This window comes from Ursus americanus, chromosome 5 (genome assembly GCF_024610735.1).
Source record: "Ursus americanus isolate L20-20 chromosome 5, mUrsAme1.1.p, whole genome shotgun sequence".
Lineage (NCBI taxonomy): Eukaryota > Metazoa > Chordata > Mammalia > Carnivora > Ursidae > Ursus > Ursus americanus.
In genome coordinates, this window is record NC_142131.1 from 55544139 (window position 1) to 55564536 (window position 20398).

The 20398-nt window shown below is 44.0% G+C and overlaps 1 protein-coding gene across 1 annotated transcript in view; it reads left to right on the forward strand.

Moving 5' to 3' along the window:
- The first annotated feature begins 433 nt into the window (after positions 1 to 433).
- The window catches only part of SPOCK1 (SPARC (osteonectin), cwcv and kazal like domains proteoglycan 1), a 494193-nt gene continuing 474228 nt past the window's right edge, over positions 434 to 20398 (forward strand). Inside the window, exons 1-2 of the mRNA XM_045794635.2 lie at positions 434 to 682; positions 1298 to 1483. Of these exons, the coding sequence (XP_045650591.1) occupies positions 1298 to 1483 (186 nt within the window). The 5' untranslated portion in view covers positions 434 to 682. The remainder of the gene's footprint in view (positions 683 to 1297; positions 1484 to 20398) is intronic.

Below are 20398 nucleotides of genomic sequence, written 5' to 3' on the forward strand. Positions count from 1 at the left end.
ACAGAAATGGAGGGCAGACGGACTGTTTGAAGGGATTGACACCAATGGGCATGGTAGGGGGGCATGGGAGTGCAGAGACACAGGTGGGCACACCACTGGGAATGGCCAGTGCAGAAATTCACTCACCTGGGGCGGGGCGGTGCCCTCCTAAGGAATGCTGATTGAGCAAGTCTGGAGCTTGGAGGCAGGAATCCGAATTTTTAAAAAGCCCTCTCCTCCCCCGACCTACGTGAGTCTGACCTGGGTGGCCCGACGACCTTCATTTTGAGAATGTCTAAACGCTGGCCGGCTCCTTGGCCTCGTATCCTCAGTCGCCTCCGTGGGCTGTCAGCAGCTGGAGCCTGAGAGCTTATTTCAGCCCTGCATTGAGCTGTGGATAACCACTTCCCAGGCCGCGGGCCCAGGGGCGGCGCGGCTGTCGGGCGGGCGGCACAGCAGCGCGCGGCCGCCAGGGGTCGCCAGAGGCCTCGGCTCGTGCGCTCGGGATCCTCCGCCCGCGGTCGCCGCGCCCGAGCAAGCCGGAGAGCGAGCTGAGCCAGAGCGCCGCGGGCTCACAAAGCGGCCGGACGCGCGGTGGCGGGTGGCAGGAGCGTAGGAGAGAGAGCCGGCTGATAGCCTCCTCCGCGACCGCGCTACGCGAGCTCGAGCAACTCGGACGCGGCGACCCGGGCCGGCCCCCACGGTACGTGCCCCGCGGAACCCCGCGCCCCAACTTGGCGTAGTTGGGACCTCCCCGCGACCACCGGCAGGCTGGCAGGGTCAGGGCCTGGGGGTATCTCCGAGCGCCCCTCTTGCCGAGGCGGCAGGGCAGGCGAGGGGGACCCCCCACCCCGCTACGGGTACCTCCTCCCCGCACCCCGTTCGGCCAGAGCCTGGGCTGCTGCTCCGAGCCCTATTCTCCCCTTCCCTACTCCACAGCTCTGGGCTCCGTCTGTGGGAGTGCGGCTTGCCGATCCAGGGCTCCCGGTTTTTGGGGAGGGGTGCTGAGAACCCCGAGCCGAGAGAGTAGCGGTCTGTGGGGCACCCGGAGAATAGGCGGCAGGGGTCCTCTATAGTTTGGTAGCAGCCCCTAATTTGTGACGCAGCCTCTTAATTTGTAACTAAGCCCCCCATTCGTGAGAGGCGTCCCCGGGTGACAGGCGCCCGGGGTGCGCGGGCGGTGACCCTTTTCCCGCCGTGAGACCCCAATCCCTACAGCCCGGGCGGGTCGCGGAGGCGCCGAGAGCCCGGGGCGCCGCGAGGGGCTCGCCCGGCCCTGCCCTCCCGCCTCACGCCCCTGCGTGCCCCCTGCCCGCAGATGCCAGCGATCGCGGTGCTGGCGGCGGCGGCCGCGGCGTGGTGCTTCCTCCAGGTCGAGAGCCGGCACCTGGACGCGCTGGCCGGCGGCGCGGGCCCCAACAACGGCAATTTCCTAGACAATGACCAGTGGCTGAGCACCGTCTCCCAGTACGACCGGGACAAGTACTGGAACCGCTTTCGAGACGTGAGTACCGCGGCTGCTGCCAGGCCCTGCGGGGCTGGGGAACCTCTCTGAGAGGGGGCCTCTGGGGCGGGGTGGAGCGGGGATTGGTGCAGACCTCCCACCGCAGCTTGGTGGTCGGGGTTCCTGGGCTGCCTCTTGTCAGGGAAGAACTTTGAAGACAACTTCGAAGGCTTGATGCTCTTTGCCTGCGACCTGTGGTCCAGGTGTGTGTTATCACAGCCTGGGGGAGGTGACTGAGCAACATGGTGTGAACAGCAGGCGGCTCGGAGAGAGGCTTCCTCAGGCCCTCAATTCCCCTAACGTTGACAGTTGACTTTACCGAGCTCCGTAGAGAACCTTCCTGGGGCAGCAGCGATTTGGACCATCTCTGGGCTGTGCCAGAAGAATCCGTGCTGCAGATGCTAGGCTTGAGGCTGAGCCCAGCTGACTTGTTAGAAAGACAGGTGTTCTAGGAGGTTTGGAGGGTGGTGGCAATGGTCCTGATCAGAGGTTGATGGTAGTGGTGTGGTGGTGTCGATCCTCGGGGTCTTAGGGGAAAGGGAGCAGGCCACTCGTGGAGTTGGTCTCCTGCCCTGAAGACGAGTGGGTGCAGAGGGTTGCTGCTCTGGGGCAGCCCTGGGAGGCACATCGGCTGCCTGTTCTGCCCCAAGGCTGGCTGCTGCTCCACAGGTATGTCCCAGAGGATGCAGGACCAGAAGCACCTGGCACAGTGTTTCCAGCAGATGGCAACCCCTCGGGTGCTGTGGGAGCTGCAGACAGCTCTTTCAAAGGCTCTCCCAGGTGGCTGGGGCCATGTGCTTGGAGGGCACTGGGAGAGAACTTGTATAATACTTAACATGAGGATTTCCAGCCCTTGAGAGACACCGGCACCACAGAGTCCCTGTTCTTGTCACAGGGCTCTTTTAGGAGGGAGATGTGTGGGAGTCATCCTCCTTTTACTGGATTTGTCTAGCCCCATTTCTGGTAGCCTCAAACCCTTGCAGGGGGAAAGTATGAGGAAATTCAGTGAATCCAGATATTTTTTTGTACTTTCTAAAGAGCACCTCTCCAGGTTCCATTGCTGAGGAGCAGGTGTGCGCATAGCCTCGAATGAGGGCTTCTCCCTCTCTGTCTCCCTCTTCCTTCTCTCTTTAGTTGACTGTGGGCTGCTTCTCTTAGAAAGGTGTTTTCAAACACTTTCAATGAACTTTCACAGTTATTTTGAGCTTGACTTATGCAGCAGACTTCCTCTTTGCTTCCCCCAGCCACGAGATGTCTGGTACACTTCCCCCTGTCCCTGACCTGCTCTGTTAACCATCTTGCATCCCCTTTCTGTTCAGTTCGGTGGAGTCCTGTGATGACTTTATTTGTCTGAGACTGAAAAAGATGCCAAACTGCCCAAAAGGTGCCCCCAAAGAAGCACTCATTTATGGACTCAATAGGGTAGAAATAATTTTTCTTTTTAAAATTTATTTTATCGTTACATTTTAGATAGAGTTGAGGGACAAGGCAGATGCTTAACTTGGCTAGAGGTGGAAGATTTGGGCCAGGTGTGGAGGAGAAGGAACACCTTTGCTGATGCCTTGGTTAGAGGGGCACCTAGGTCGGATTGAAAGCACCTGCTCTTGTTGGCCCTCAGGGTGTGGAAGGGTTTACTGTGCTTTTATGTCTGCTTAAGAGTTTCTATTCTTGGTATGTCATAAGCACGACATTACTCTGATTTCCCATTAAGCTTTAAATTTTTAGAAGTTGACCTTTTTCTCCATTTCTCATGTTGCTTGCATATGGTGACATTTTTTGTCCTTGGGTCAGTGTTTTCCTGAACCTGACTGATCATGAAGCTCACCTGGGGTGTTTGTTTAATTCTAGCACCCACATGCCTCCCCTGGAGAGCTGATTCCACACTGCTAGAACGACTGCTGGAAAACTCTATTTTAAACGAACATTCTTGGTGAGGCTCCTGGGTGGCGCAGTCGTTAAGCGTGTGCCTTCGGCTCAGGGCGTGATCCCGGAGTTCTGGGATCGAGCCCCATGTCAGGCTTTTCTGCTGGGAGCCTGCTTCTTCCTCTCCCACTCCCCCTGCTTGTGTTCCCTCTCTCGCTGGCTGTCTCTCTCTCTGTCAAATAAATAAAATAAAATCTTAAAAAAAAAAAAACCAACCAATTCTATTTTAAACAAACATTCTTGGTAATTCTTACCACATTTAGGCAAAATTGCCTTAAACATTGTAAGCATGTCTGAAGCTTAGTAAGAAGAGAAATGCTTCAATGTCCATACATACTGTTTTTTTTTTTTGTTTGTTTGTTTGCTTGTTTCTGGAGAATTTTAGGTGGTAATATTTTTACCAGCATATATTCTTTTAAAATGATACTTTAATCTAGCATACCATTAAAAACATCTAAAAATGTTAAAAAAATTCCAGACAAGTTTATCATCAACCATTTTATATGCTTCATGGGGTCTTGTGATACCAGCTGTGGCTAGTAACCTCTTCAAAGTTGTGAAACTCAAACTAGATGCTCTTTTACTCCACCTTCAAGCATCTTCCTTGGGTCATTTACTCGGAGTAACCACAAAGCCTCTGTTCCCTGGGACCAGGCAGTAAAATGTTGCTTGCTCTGAAAACCGCATGTTCAGTGAACAGTGGACAAAGACCCAACTAATGGGGCAGTTGCTCAGCCAGCCCAATTGTTTGCACTGAGCCAGATCTTGCTCAAGGTTGACAAAGCTTAGCTTCTCTGTTAGTGTTTTAATTGTTTTGTTGAAGCCACGGATGACTTATAGAGACTGTGTCCTGAGATTACTGGTATGATGCTTGTCAATATTTGAAAGTCATTGTGGAAAAAAAGCTTGTTGCCTTTCCCCTGACTTGTCACTTTATTGCACTCAGGGGAGAGAGATTTATTTTTAAGTTTTTAAAATTTTTATCTTTTAAAGGTTTGTATATTTTTCTGAGAAAGAGAGAAAGGAAGAGAGAGGAGAGGCAGAGGGAGAGAGGGAATCCCAAGCAGACTCTGTCCGAGCACAGAGCCTGATGTGGGGCTTGATCTCATGACCCCAAGATCACGACCTGAGTTGAAACCAAGAGTTGGTTGCTCAACCAACTGAGCCACTTAGGCACCTGGGGGAGAAAGATTTAGAAGTGATTTTTGACTTTGTGAAACTGAAAACTAAAGTCTCCTTTTAAAATGTTGATCATACCCTTCGGTGGTTTTTATTGGGCTCACTTTGAAATGGCAGTGATGGCCGGCTGTGTGCTCCATGCTCCCCTGCATGGGTGTGCTGTGACAATCCCAGCAATGACCTGAGAGCCACTGCTTAGCACTTTGAGGTGGTCCTGTTGCTCTAGGTACACACATATTAGCAGAAACAAAATTTTCAGAACTACTCCACGGCTTGTTGCCAGGAGTGATGGATCCAGGAGAAACAGAACAATGTTGAAATGGTGGAAGATGTTTGCTCCTAATTTTACTGGTGGTCTGTTAGTTTGGTCATCATTCTTTTATAAAGATGAACAGTTGGGATGTTTTGGACAAACAGAGACTGAGACTTTTGCACAAATACAGTACTGAGAAGGAGAAGATGAAGAAGGTAGATGTTTGTATTATGTTGTACAATAATTTCCAGCTTTCTGCTGTCATACATTTAACTTCTCTCTGGTTTGAGATTGAGGGGTCAAGATGCTATAGTCATTCTCTGGATTTTTCCTCAGTGTGATTTCACTTTGCATAGTCATTCCTCTAAGGAAATTTTCCTCTGTTCATTCTTACATTTATTTGCACATTCATTCCCACACCTATCTGACTCTAGAATGTGCTAGGCCGTGTGGGCTGTAAGGGTGCACAAGATAAATAATGTGATCTCTTCTCTCAGCAACCTCTTGTCTATCATAGGAAATCCTTTAACTTAGGCTTTCATGCATTTCTTTTTTATTCTGTTTTTTAAAATTGTTTTTCTTAAAACAGTCATACATTCTGGTTATAATTAAAAAATTAAAACATTGCAGAAATAGATAATACCTGACATGAACCAAGCACATTGTTTAAGGCACTTTACATATATTATCTCATTTAAAATTCATAACCATCTTAGGAGAGAAGTACTATTATCGACCATTTACTGGGAGGTTGAAGCTGTTGCTCTAAGTGACAGAGCTGGGCTGTGGAGGAGCCTGGACTGGACCCAGGCAGCCTGATTCCAGATTCTCACTGTGCATTGCAGTCAATCAAGAGTGGAGCGGATTTAAGGTGTGAGGCGCCTTTGATATCCCATTGTAAGTCTTTCCTGCTTTATGTCTGCGGGCAATCAGTGAAGAATCTTAGTTTGAGACAAAGTGGAATGGAAGCCAGGTAGATACGGCTTACTGTAGGGGTCACATCAGGGCTTGTCTTCTGCTAATAATGAGCTTCTGATTTGATTAAAATAATATTGTTGCTTACACCAAACATGACATTTTCTTTCTTTTGCACACATGAAACTAGACTTGACATTTAACTCCAGGATAATTACCTTGAGCAGGCCTGAAGAATCAGAAATGTTGCCTTGGCTGGCATTTATCTTAGTCCGGAGTGACCTGAGTTTGTAATTCTAATGAGACCACAAGGACCAGCCTGCATTCTTTCTCCTCTTGGTGTACACTCTGTGGGATTTGGTGGTCTCTGTAGCAGAACTGGGGTGGCAGTGAGCGTCTGATCGGCTCACTTGATCTTAACATCTCAGCTGTCATGAGTTTCAAGGGCGAATGGGGCTTACTGATAGAGTAGTAGCTGGCTCAGTCTGTAGAGTTGGTGACAAGAGAGGTGGTATGGCTTAGGGCATCAGTCATTAATCTGTCACCACAGAAGCTTGGCTTGTAATAGAGAGTAGCAGAAAATCATTTTGATTAAACAGGTTCAAGGAGACTTAAATGAGTTTGTGATCCTGACTCTTTTTAATGAACCCACTATCTTAAGTCCCCTGTACTAAATGACCACTGATAGAAATAATTATTTCACAGGAATCATTGTAAAGAGACAGTTTGGGAGTCAGTAGGCCTGAGACCATTCTCATGTTTTCTGTCCATACCTTCAGTTTGTCCTTGCCAGAGAAAACCTAGTTCTTGGCTGGCAAGGATGGGAGAGATTCTGGCCCAGTTGACCTTCCTAGGCTGAGTTCCCCTGCCTCTTCTGGTCCCCCACCCCCAAGTCCTGCCCTGTAGGGCTTCCGCTGAACTGAGAGGTTTGCTGAGAGGGTAAGTCCTCTCCTATAGGCTCATGAGATTATTTCCAAAAGCAAGAAGTGGTCCCAAATGGATTGTGGGGCCTGTGCTACTCCCCTAGAGGAATCGGACCTAATTGTTAGCTCGACTCTTTTATCTTGTTTGGAGAGAGAAAGTAATGTTAGTAACTAAATGTTTTATGATAAATCATATCTTATTTACCTAGAGTAACGTGTTTCAGACCAAACACACTCAATATCTAAACTGAAAACACTTTGAGGATGACTCTCTTTACCTTTCTTCTGGTGAGGTGACTGTAAATGTTCCTCAGGAAATTTCTCAGACCCAGGCTCACCATGGATCTCCTCTCCCCAGATTAGATAACTACAAATCAAATAAATTTCCTGTAAAGGATCAAACAATTTGCCCAAGGTTACAAGTATTTTCTTACTCTATTTCATCTAATATAAGATGCCATTACTTTTAAGATGCACCATTTTGTGTACTTCTAAGAAAGAAGACAGTGCCCAGAATGAAGAATTTAATAGACCCTTGGGTAAAGCTGGGTCCCCAGAGGACCGCCCGCTCACTGTAAAGGTAAACAAGAAAGGAACCCACCACGCAGAGAAAGGAGCTTAATAAGGTGACTTGCCTGTCTCCACCTTGGCCCTGGTGGATGGAGGGAAAAAATAAGCCCCTGGCATTTCAGCAGGCTGACTCAGCGCCTACTCCCCTGTGGCCTCCCAAACCTTAGTTATTTAAATTTAAAGTAGTTAGATTGTTTGTCCTCTCTGAATCCCTGACTTTTCATTTGTTAAGTGGGGATAATAACACTTTATTGGTGAGGACTCTGAGTTTCAAGTAACCAAAATCTAGTTCATGCTGGCTTAAATGGAAAAGAGAACTTACTCACTTTGTAACTGAAGATTCTACTGATCAGCTATGATTTTAGGTAAGGTTGGATCCAGACACTCAGCTTCCATCACAGGACTTGAGTGTGTGTGCTCATCGTTCCTCTCTCCCCCACCCCCTGCCTTTGGGCTTTCTTTCCCCTCTGTTGGTTTTGTTCTCAGGCTCATTAATTCCATGTGGTAGCTCATGGCAAGTACAAATTTATATCATCATTAAGTTTTTATGTCCCAATAGTGCCAACAAAATTCCCAGAATTGAGACTTTTCAAGATTCACCCGTTTTATATACCCATTCCCAGTCAACCACTCTGGACAATTGGGTAGAATATGCCAGTTGTCCAGGCCTGGGACCTGGGGCTAAAGTGGTGGTGGGGGCTCCACTGAATCCCATGGTGGAAGGGAGGGTTGGGGGGTAGCTCCTTAAGGAGTCATGGATGTCCACTATGTTAACCAGCCTTACGTGCTGGCGTGAAGAGTAAACTGGCTAATACTTGGGAAGCTCTTAGCAAAGAATCTGGTGTAATAAATACTGAACATGTAGAGACTATTTTTTTTTAACCTTTTTTAAAAAATTTTATTTAAAATTTTTTTTTTAAAGTTTCATGATTTATTACTTGCGTATAACGCCCAGTGCACCATGCAATACGTGCCCTCCTTACTACCCATCACCGGTCTATCCCATTCCCCCCCTCCCCTCTGAAGCCCTCAGTTTGTTTCCCAGAGTCCATAGTCTCTCATGGTTCATTCCCCCTTCTGTTTACCCCCCCTTTCTTCTTCCCTTTCTTCCCCTACCGATCTTCCTACTTCTTATGTTCCATAAATGAGTGAAACCATATGATAATTGTCTTTCTCTGCTTGACTTATTTTGCTTAGCATTATCTCCAGTGCCGTCCATGTTGCAGCAAATGTTGAGAAATTGTTCTTTCTGATAGCTGAGTAATATTCCATTGTACATATGGACCACATCTTCTTAATCCAGTCATCTGTTGTAGGGCATCTCGGCTCCTTCCACGATTTAGCTATTGTGGACAATGCTGCTATGAACATTGAGGTGCATATGGCCCTTCTCTTCACTATGTCTGTATCTTTGGGGTAAATACCCAGTAGTGCAATTGCTGGATCATAGGGTACCTCAATTTTTTAATATTAACAACAACTCCTATAACACTTCATGTATTATTCCTCAATTTTAGTTGTATATATTTATATTTTAGTTTTTTAAATCATTGGGTGCTTCCTGAAGTCAGAGCCTGAGTCTTATTGTGCCTGGCACACAGTAGGTGGGGAGTAAACATTGTATTGACTTGTATTTTTTCCTAAGCACACCTCTTGATGTACCCCTGGGAAAGAAAGCCTATAGGAGAGATGCCTGGGTGGCTTAGTTGGTTGAGCAGCTGCCTTTGGCTCAGGTCATGATCCTAGGGTCCTGGGATCGAGTCTTGCATCAGGCTCCTTGAGGAGCCTGCTTCTCCCTCTCCCTCTGCCTGCTGTTCCCCCTGCTTGTGTGTGTGCTTTCTCTCTGACAAATAAATAAGTAAAATCTTCACACACACACACACACACACACACACACACACACACACAAAAGCCTATAGGAGAATTACAGACATTTATGCTTTTATAGTTTTTGGTAGGTGGAAATTCTACATCATACTCATGCTGGAAAAACATTTTTTGGGGGGGGACAGTTCTAGTCTCTATCTCTAAGCTGGGACCTTACAACTTTATAACCCTTTTCAGGATACACTGTCGTATAGAGCTCAGTGTTCCTGGACCTTTACCATTAAGTCCAGCACAGTAGGCTGCTCAGTGAATGAATGAATGAGCGAATGAGTGAGTGAATTATTGGGGATCAGGACTTTCCACATCTCCAGGATGGGGACAAGTTGTTCTTTGCAGAGGGCTGGCCCCAGTAAGTCATGCTAGCTTTGGACACATGTCTCATTCTTTTAGTTATTGATAGTGATTATGGGTACCAACAGATGGGGGTGCTGTTGAGAGTCCAGGCAAACCTGAAAAAGAAACCCAACCCCTGCACAATTCAGGCAAAGCTCTTTGAAGCTGAGTCCTTTCATAGTGAAGAGCCCACTCTTGACCTAGGTCACCTTGCAGTCTTGCCAAATATAAACTTGGGTCTTTGGCCAGAGCGTCACTTTCCTCATCTATAACAGTAGAGCAATCATACCTACTTGCTGGGCTTGGGGGAGGATGAGTGAGATCATGACGCAAAGCACAAAGTGAGATGCTCATGATCTTTGAGTGGCTGGTAGACCTGCTCCTCTGATTTGCTTTCCGAGGGTCACTTGTCTTCTGCCCTGTGAGTGAATTGTTGGCACACAGCTGCAGATGTTGTTTACTGTCTCATGTCTTAGAGAAATGTTGGGGAGATTTGTTCCATTATCCTTGAGCATGTCTTCATTCCTTGCCAGTCTGGAAGGCTGTGTGAGGTTCCATAGGGTCTGTTCTCTGTTAATTTCCAGTTGCAGCTTCTGGCACTGAAGACTTTCCCATTATATTTCCCATCATCACTGGACCTCCTGAAACTAGCAACTCATCATGATGTATATGAGAGGGACTTTGTGCCCAGCTGTGCCTGAAATCTGAGTTATGTGAAGGGTTTCCCGGGGAGCCCTGTTTTGCCAGCTCAGCCCTAATCAGTATCACTTTTAATGTTAAGCTCCGATCCGGGTGCCTCCGGCCCATCTCAAAATGTATAAACCTCATCTCATCCTACAGAGAGATCCAGGGTGGCTTTGGGGTAGGTGGGGTTCTGCATTACTGTCCTTGAGGAAGTTCCTCCAGGGTCTAGCAAGTGTTGCTTGTTGGAGTTCAGGAGTCCCCAAGCTTCTGTTTTGGCTTTAAAACCAACAGGAAAATATTGGTGGGGTTGGCCAGGCCTTTCTTCCTTCTCTCCTCTTGTGTAGCTCTTCAGATCAAGATCATGACAGGCTATCAGAGGACCTATAATTCACTAAAGGCGGAGCAGGTTGGCTGTGGTTTAGGAAAACCCAAACAGTAAAAAATAGCTAATGCAGGGCACGATGGTTTGTTGGTGCAAAAATGTTCTCCAAATGCCAGCTAGGTGCCAGGCCTTTGCTGGGTGTCGTGTGAAGAAGACAGATGCGGTTTGTACCCTCTTGGGGCTTACCATCTAATATGGCAAACAGATAAACTATCACAAAGTAATCATGTAGGGACAGTAGACAAAAGTGCTACAAGGTAGAGATACAGACGCCTTGAGACTATGTAAAGGGGAGGGGAAGGGGCTGATGAACTCTTTTGGTCAGGGAATGCCTCCCCAGGAAAGCTGTTGGAGCTGACAGGTGGTGGATGACAGGAGCAAGGCAGGCGAGGAGAGGAGGTGCTTGTGTTCCAGGCAGCCAGTGGGAAGAGCAAGTCCCAAGGTCTTGAAGTGGAAAGGATCCTGATGTGTTTCCATTAGACGTGTTTGCCCTAGGATTCTGTTCAGCAGCAAGCTCTCTCCTAGCTTATTTTAAAAGCACACTTTTCCCATTTTCAGCTTAACACCTATTTTGGGGGGAGGGGAATGAGTCACCTGTGTCAAATGAGGTACACAGATGGGCCAAGTATGTGGAAGGATGGCCTGTTCTTTTGTTCTCCCTCTCTGCGGGCTTTAGCAGCCTTCTCTGATGGGAAAGTATCCATCCCCCGCTTTGCCTCCCCCTTTCAGAAAGTCCTTCCTCCTCTAGGGTCAGCTACCCATGAGCTTCTCCTTCCCTCTGTGATCCAGTGTCCTGGGCTATAGAGCTCCTGCAATTCCTGCTGTTCTTTAAAAATAAAGGCGCCGTAGAGTTTCTGGGTGGAGTGATGATTTATGAAGAATTTATTTAAAAAATGAGAGTGGTTTGAGTGAGCTGTTCCTTGTCCACCTCCCCATTCCCTTCTCCTGCATCAGTGCTGAGAACCAACTGGGTGCCAGGCATGGAGGCTAAAGGTGAGAACCAAGATTACCATCTTCAAGGTTCACATTTTAGGGGGAGGGATGGACATGCATGCAAATCCTTCAGCGACATGTTCAGTGCTGAGTAGCGTGGGTGCATCATAGCCCCTCCGTCTGGGTCCTCTTAGTGTCCCTCGGACAGAGATGAGGACAATGGTTTCTTTTTGAGAAGGAGGAAAGATCTATTGACAAACTAATGATGTGAGTTATTGGAGATTCTTCTGGAAGGGTACCCATTAATGTCCACAGTAACTTGATTGGGCTGCTTTTCTTAGGATGCTGTATAAATATGGCCCTCAGGAGACTCTCTCCCTTGTTCCTTTAAAATGAACTTGCTTTTGAATTTGGCATACTGGGGAAAGGAGGAGGGAAGGACGTATTGTACAACTATCTGTAAGAATTTGCAAACTCCTCCTGTGTGATCTGCAACATGTCGTACTACGGAGGGCACCGTCTACGGTCCCCAGCATGATTCCGTGCTGGGTGAGCAGGCATTTATGCGAAGTCTGTTGGTGCCCGGGATTGGAGCAGGGAAGCAGAACTTTGTGCGGGCGTTCCAGGCAGTCTTCGCACAGATAAAACATAGAGAAAACATACACAGCGAGTATAAGCCTCCACTCTTCTATTTTAGCTCTGTCTTTTCTGTCCCACTGTTGACAAGGAATCACTTTCAGTTCTGAAAAAGGCCGGGCCAAGGCAAAAAGAGAAGGTGCCTGGAGTGAGGGGCTGGAGCAGTGGTTTTCATAGTCATGGCTTCGTAACCTTGAAACATCGCTAGTGGGCTTCTTTAAACTCTAGATCTCAGGGCGCCTGGGTGGCTTAGTCAGTTAAATGACTGCCTTTGGCTCAGGTCATGATCTCAGGGTCCTGGAATCGAGCCCTGTGCTGGGCTCCCTGCTCAGCCAGGAGTCTGCTTCTCCCTCTGCTGCTGCTCCGCCCTGCTTGTGTTCTCTCTCTCTCAAATGAATAAATAAAATCTTTTTTTTTTTTAAAGATTTTATTTATTTATTCGACAGAGATAGAGACAGCCAGCGAGAGAGGGAACAGAAGCAGGGGGAGTGGGAGAGGAAGAAGCAGGCTCACAGCGGAGGAGCCTGATGTGGGGCTCGATCCCGTAACGCCGGGATCACGCCCTGAGCCAAAGGCAGACGCTTAACCGCTGTGCCACCCAGGCGCCCCATCAGATGAATAAATAAAATCTTAAAAAAAAATAAACTGTTGATTTCAACCTCCGATTCCAGAGCATAGTCTTCAGTAGGTCGAAGGTGACACCCAGGAAGCTGCATTTTAAATAAACAGTCTGGACAATTCTAATGCAGGTAATTTTCAGACTGTATTTCTAGAAAAATCCTGGAGGATTATTGTTCATCCTAAATAGTCGACATAATAAGATCCAATGAATAATAACGTTTTAGACAAAATTAGCATTTTGGGTAGTAGGAAATTGTTATGGCTGCTTCGTTTTCCCCTTTGGCCGTTGGGGCTACCATTGGTACCAGTAGAAAGAAAGGTCTTGCTTTCCAGTGTGTGTATCTGTGTAGTCTCAGCAGCAGCCATTGTTAGGAGGTGCTCCTAGAGTAGAATAACATTTGACTGTTGACTGGCTTCTAGGGACACTTGTGTACATGAGCTTTCTACAAGATAAACTCCTAGGGTGTCATCTCAATAAATCTTCATGTCTCCGGAGGGGCCTGAACTCAGCCAACTCTGGGCCAACTTTGCATCTTCTGTAGCAGAATTGCTATGTTTTGTGCACAGATGACCTGAAGGAAGTTGTCTCTGTCATTAGCTTTAGTTTACAGAGAAATGGGTATTGAGGCTTAAGTGGTGCTAGGAGTATGTAATAAGCAAGGAATTTTGAGGATTATTGAGACATGGTGATACTCCTTGTTCTGAAGCCTTTCCCTTGCCCACTGAACCAACTATCAAACTTTGGTTTACCCCGTGTTGCTGAATTTCCTCTAATTAATCGTACTTAAAATTGATAAAACCATTGCCAGGAGGGAGAAAATAGTTAACAGATAATAATTGAACAGATTTGTGTGGCTGTTTGGGGTCTTTCCATAGCCCCATTGTTAAGGGATGATTGGATAGTTTCCGTGTCTTTTTGTGCTTATTGGAATGCTGATTCCTTTGTGACTTCCGTGGGCTTGGTTGGCTGGTTGGTGTCCAGAACTTTCATTAGGCTAAGGCATTGCTTCCGACTTCTGGGCCAGCCAGTCTTACCGTGACTCTGGATTTGGTCTTCAACCTTTGGCCAGCTTAACTGAATAAGACCTATGACATTTTCAGTGAAGGAGAGTATCAAAGTGTTATCCATAGTAAAGATAAAATACTGCTGTTTTTACTAGTTATGAGATAAATTGTGTGATTTTTCTTCATATGACATGGTTGATGGTTTAAAAAATTCTTCCTGCCTCAGAAAGACCTTTGCATGTGTTTTTAAAAATGTTTTGTTTCTTTGCATAGCCATCCTTGACCTCGATCTTGCCTTTCTGGGAACCAGGTCCTGGTACACAGATGAAGTAGTTCTGTTTGTTCACGTATTCAGACACTCCTACACCGTACTTATTGGCCAGGCTGCTGTGTACCAGCCACTGTGCTGGCCCTTTAGGATGTAGCGGGGGCAAAACAAAGCTGATTCCTATCCTCTGAAGTCTGTAGACTGCTTGTCTGAGATAAAGTGAAGAAGAAGGGGTGCTTGTCAGTCGGGGACCTGTTGGGGGTTATTCCACAAAGGAAGAGCCCTGGTCCACAGAGCAGTCCTGGTGAGCTGGACATTCAGAGGCATTGTGACCTGAGCCATGTCTCTGTGGGAAACTAGCATCAGCCTTCATCTCTCAATCTGTCTGGGGGTCAGGACTCTTGAGCTCACCTGAACTCTTACAGACACACATGGGGTGCCTCTGATGTTCTGCATACGTTTAGAGACCCAGGTGCTGCCAATAGAAGGGTATTGGTCTGTACAGTCAAGGTGAGCATGTAGAGGAGGGAGGACTTGCTGTGTACGAATGCTGAGGTTTGGTGTTTAGCCTTCTCTGTCCTCTAGGTCAGGGTCTGGATTGGTAAAGACTATGTTTCACTGGAGTTTAACATATAGAGAGCAAAGCGTGCCAATCTTCAATGTACTACCGCCTGATGTACTTTCATGAAGTGAACACACCCATACAGCCATCAACTCGATCAAGAGACAGAATCTCATTAGCATGTTAGAAGTCCGTTTTGTGTCCCTTGCTGTCACTGCCTGTCCCTGTCCCAAGCAAGAACTGTTCTGACTTCTAACACTGTAGATTAGTTTTGCCTGTTTTTATACTTTTATAGTGAAATTGTAAGGATGTCTCTTTTTGTCTGGCTTCTTTTGCTGAACATCAAATTTATGATAGATTGTAGTGTGTTGCTGTACCTTGTTCACTCTCATTGTTGTGTGACTGTTCCACCATTTATTCACCTGTTCTGTTTGTCTTTGATTTTAAATTCAGTACAGTTCGCATACAGTGTTCTATTAGTTTTAGATGTACAATAGGGAGATTCGACAATTCTCTGCATTTTACTCGGTGCTCATCGAGGCGAGTGTACTCTTTATGCCCTTCACCTATTTCACCCATCCCTCCTCCCTCCTCCCCTCTGGTAACCATCAGATTGTTCTCGATAATAAAGAGTCTGTTGGTTTGTCTCTTTTTTTCTTTGTTTTGTTTCTTAAATTCCATGTATGAATGAAAATCATATTGTATTTGTCTTTCTCTGACTGATTTATTTCACTTTGCATTACACCCTACCGATCCATCCTTGTTGTTACAAATGATATCTTTCTTTTTTATGGCTGAGTCATATTTCATCGAGTGTACGTGTGTGTGCGTGTGTGTGTGTGTGTGTGTGTACACACCACATCTTCTTTAGTCATTCTTCTATTAATGGACACTTGGTTTGCTTCCATAATTTGGCTATTGTCAATAATCCTGCAATAAACATAGATGTGCATATATCTTTTTGAATTAGTGTTTTTGTATTCTTTGAGTAAATAGCAGTGGAATTACTGGATTATATGGTAATTCTATTTTTAATTTTTTGAGAAACCTCTGTAGTGTTTTCCACAGTGGCTGCACCAGTTTGCATTCCCACTAATTGTGCACGAGAGTTCCTCTTTTCCATATCCTCACCAACAACTTGTTTTTTGTGTTTCTGATTTTTGCCATTCTGGCAGATGTGAGGTCATATCTCATTGTGGTTTTGATTTGCATTTCTCTGATGATGAATGATGTTGACCATCTTTTCATGTGTCTGTTGACCATATATATGTCTTCTTTGGAGTGGTGTCTGTGTCTTCTGCCCATTTTTAAAAATTGGATTACTTGTGTTTGTGTCAAGTTGTATAAATTCTTTATATATTTTGGATACTGTTTATCCGATATGTCATTTACAAATATCTTCTCCATTCAGTCAGTTGCCTTTTAGTTTTGTTGGTTTTTTCCTTTGCTGCACAGAAGCTTTTTATTTTGATGACATCCCAATAGCTTATTTTTGCTTTTATTTCCCTTGCCTCAGGAGACATATCTAGAAAAATGTTGCTATAGCCAATGTCAGAGAAATTACTGCCTGTGCTCTTTTGGAAATTTTTATGGTTTCAGGTCTCACATTTAGGTTCTTAATCCATTTTGAGTTTATTTTGTGTGTGATGTAGGAAAGTGGTCCAATTTTGTTCTTTTGCATGTAGCTGTCCAGTTTTCCCAGCACCATTTGTGGAAGAGATGGTCTTTTCCCCATTGCATATTCTTGCCTCCTTTGTTGAAGATTAATTGGCCATATAATCATGGGTTTCTTTCTGGGCTCTCTGTTTTGTTCTGTTGACCTTTGTGTCTGTTTTTGTGCCAGTACCATACTGTTTGGATGAGTATAGCTTTGTAGTATATCTTGAAATCTGGGATTATAATACCTCCATCTTTGTTTTTCTTTTTCAAGATTGCTTTGGCTATTTGGGGTCTTTTGTGGTTTTGTACAAATTGTAGGATTGTTTGTTCTAGTTCTATGAAAAATGCTGCTGGTATTTTGAAAGGATTGCATTAAATCTGTGGATTGCTTTGGGTAGTATAGACATTTTAACTGTATTTGTTCTCCCAAGCCATGAGCGTGGAATATCTTTCTAAATGTGTGTGTCGTCTTCAATTTCTTTTATCAATGTCCTATAGTTTTCAGAGTACAGGTCTTTTAATTACCTCCATGGTTAAGTTTATTTCTAGATATTTTATTATTTTTGGTACATTGGTAAATGGGATTGTTTTCTTAATTTCTCTTTCTGGTACTTCATTATTAGTGTATAGAAATGCATTGATTTTGTATCCTCTGACCTTAATGAACTCACTTATCAATTCTAGTAGCTTTTTGGTGGAGTCTTTAAGTGTCCTGTCCTGTGCAAATTGTGGAAGTTTTACTTCTTCCTTACCAGTTTGGATGTGTTTTATTTATTTTTCTTATCTGATGGTTGTGGCCATCAGATACTGTGTTGAATAAGTGTAGTGAGAGTGGACATCCTTATCTTGTTCCTGACCTTAGGGGGAAAGCTTTCAGTTTTTCCCCATTGACTATGATGTTAGCTGTGGGTTTTTCATATATGGCCTTCATTATGTTTTGTTATGTTCCCTCTAGACTTACTTTGTTGAGGGTTTTCATCATGAGTGAGTGTTATACTTTGTCATATGGTTTTTCTGCATCTGTAGAAATGATCATGTGGTTTTTTATCCTTTTTCTTATTGATGTGATGTATCATGTTGATTGATTTGACAATATTGAACCATCCTTGCAATCTAGGAATAAATCCCACACAATCATGGTGAATGATTTTTTTAAGTGTGTTTTTGAATTCAGTTTGCTAATATTTTGTTGAGGATTTTTGCATCTATATTCATCAGGAATATTGGTCTGTAGTTTTCTTTTTTAGTTTCTTTATATGGTTTTGGTCTCAGGATAATGCTGACCTCCTAGAATGAATTCAAAACTTTACTTCCTTTTCTATTTTTTTTTTTTTTAATAGTTTGAGAAGAATGGGTCTTAAGTCTTTAAATATTGGGTAGAATTCACCTGTGAAGCCATCTGGTCCTGGGGTTGGTTTGTTGAGAGTTTTTGATTACTGATTCTATTTCATTCCTGACATTTGGTCTGTTCATTTTTTTGTTTGTTTGTTTCTTTTTCAGTTTAGGGAGATTTTAGGTTTCTGGGGATTTATCCATTTCTTCTAGGGTTTCCAGTTTCTTGGCATATAATTTTTCATGATTTTCTCTTATGATCCTTTATTTCTGTGGTATGAGTTGTTATTTCTGCAGTTTCATTTTTCATTTTGTTTGAGATTTATTTTTATGAGTCAGCAAAAGGTTTACCAGTTTTGTTGATCTTTTCAAGGTACCAGCTCCTGGTTTCAGTGATTAGTTCTATTTTTGTTGTTGTTGTTGTTGTCGTTTCTGCTCTCATCTTCATTATTTACTTCCTTCTGCTGGCTTTGGGGTTTGTTTGTTCTTCTTTTTCTAGCTCCTTTAGGTGTAAGGTTAGATTGTTTATTTGAGATTTTTCTTGCTTAAGGTGGGCCTGTATTGTTACCAGCCTCCCTCTTAGAACAGCTTTTGCTACAGCCCAAGGATTTTGGATTGTTGTGTTTCCATTTTCATTTGTCTCTGTATTTTTTGATTTCCTCTTTGATTTCTTGGCTGACCCCTTCATTGTTTAGTAGCATGTTATTTGTGCTCATTTCAGATTTTTTTCTTCTGGTTGATTTCTAGTTTCACAGTGTTGTATTCACAAAAGATGTGTGGTATGACTTCAGACTTTTTGAATTTGTTGGGAGTTGTTTTGTGGCCTAATATGGAATCTGTTCTGGAGCATGTTCTATGTGCACTTGAAAAAAATGTGTATGCTCCTGTTTTCGGATGAAATGTTCTGAATAGTCTGTTAGATCCATCTGGTCCAGCGTGTCATTGAAAGCCACTGTTTGCTTAGTGATTTTCTGTTTAGATGATCTGTCCATTAATGCAAGTGGGGTGTTTCAGTGCCCTACCATTATTGTATTACTATTGATTACTTCCATTATATTTGTTATTAGCTGCTTTATGTATTTTGGTGCTCTCATGTTGGGTGCATAGATATTTACAATTATTAGATCTTCTTGTTGGATTGTTCCCTTTATATAGTGTCCTTGTTATAGTCTTTGTCTTAAAGTCTTTTCCCCCCAATATCAGTACTGCTACCCCAGCTTTCTTTTCACTTCCATTTGAATGATAAGTGCTTTTCCTTCCCTTCACTTTCCATCTTCATGTGTCTTTAGATCTGAAATGAGTCTCTTGTAGACAGTCTTGCTTTTTTATCCATTCTATCACCCTATGTCTTTTGATGGAACGTAATATTGAAGAAATTACTTCAAAGTAATTATTGATAGGTATGTACTTACTGCCATTTTGTTTTCTTTATGGTTGTCTCTGTGGTTCTTCTCTGTTCCTTTCTTCTCCTGCTTTGTTCTCTCACAGTTTGCTGGCTTTCTTTAGTGATATATTTGGATTCCTTTCTCTTTTTTTAAAATGTTAATTCCAGTATACTTAACATACAGTGTTAGTTTTACATTTACAATATAGTGATTCAGTAATTCTGTATATTATTCAGTACTCATCAGTACTCATTCACCTATTTCACTCCTTCCCTCACCCACCTTCCCACTGGTACCCAGCAGTACTCAATAGGTAAAAGTCTATTTTTTCAGTTTGTCTCTGTTTTTTCTGTTGTTACTTTCTCTTAATTTTTTGCATATCTGTTATTGGTTTTTGGTTTGTGGTTACCATTAGGTTTGTATGTAACATCTTGTGCATATAGAAGCCTATTTTAAGTTGATGGTTTCTGAGGTTTAAACCTGTTCTTTATTACTCACCCCCACCTACATTTTAGCTATATGGTGTCATACTTTACATCCTTTTATTTTGTGAATCCCTTGACTGATTTTTTATAGATACACTTGTGTATCTATACTTTTGTTACTCCTACCTAAGGTCTTTCTTTTGCACTCAAATAATCCACTTTAATATTTCTTGTAGGGCTAGTTTAATGGTCATGAATTCCTGAGAAACTCTTTATTTCTCCTTCTATTCTGAATGATAGTCTTGCCGGATAGAGTATTTTTTGCTGCAGGTTGTTTTCTTTTAGTAGTGAATATATCCTGCCACTCCCTTCTGGCCTGCAGAGTTTTTGTTGAAAAATCAGCTTATGGTCCTAAGGAGTTTCCCTTGTATGTAACTGTTTTCTTTTCTCTTGCTGCTTTTAAAATTCTCTCCTTATCATTTCTTTTTGCCATTTTAATTACTCTGTGTCTTGGTGTGGATCTCCATGGGTTGATTTTATTGGGGGCTCTCTGTGCCTCCTGGACCTGGATTTCTGTTTCCTTCTACAGATTCAGGACGTTTTCAGCTGTTACTTCTTCAGATAAATCATCTGCCCCCTTTGGTCTCCCTCTCCTGGGTTCCCTGTAATGCAAATGTTATTACAGTTGGTGGTGTTGCTGAGTTCCCTAAATCTCTTTTCATTTTTTAAATTATTTTTTCTCCCTCCTGCTCAGCTTGATTGTTTTACATTACTCTTTCCTCCAGGTCATTGATTTATTCTTCTGCTTCCTCTAGTCTTTTTATTCTCTCTAGTGTACCTTTAATTTCCATTATTGAGTTCTTAATGTCTGTTTCGTTCTTTTTTCTGTTTTCAGTCTCTTTGTTAAGGGTCTCACTGAGGTCCTCCACTCTTTTCTCAAGTCCAGTGAGTATCTTTATGACCACTATGTTATATCCCCTATCAGGGATAGTACTTATCTCCATTTCCTCTAGGTCTCTTGCTTTGATTTCATCCTGCTC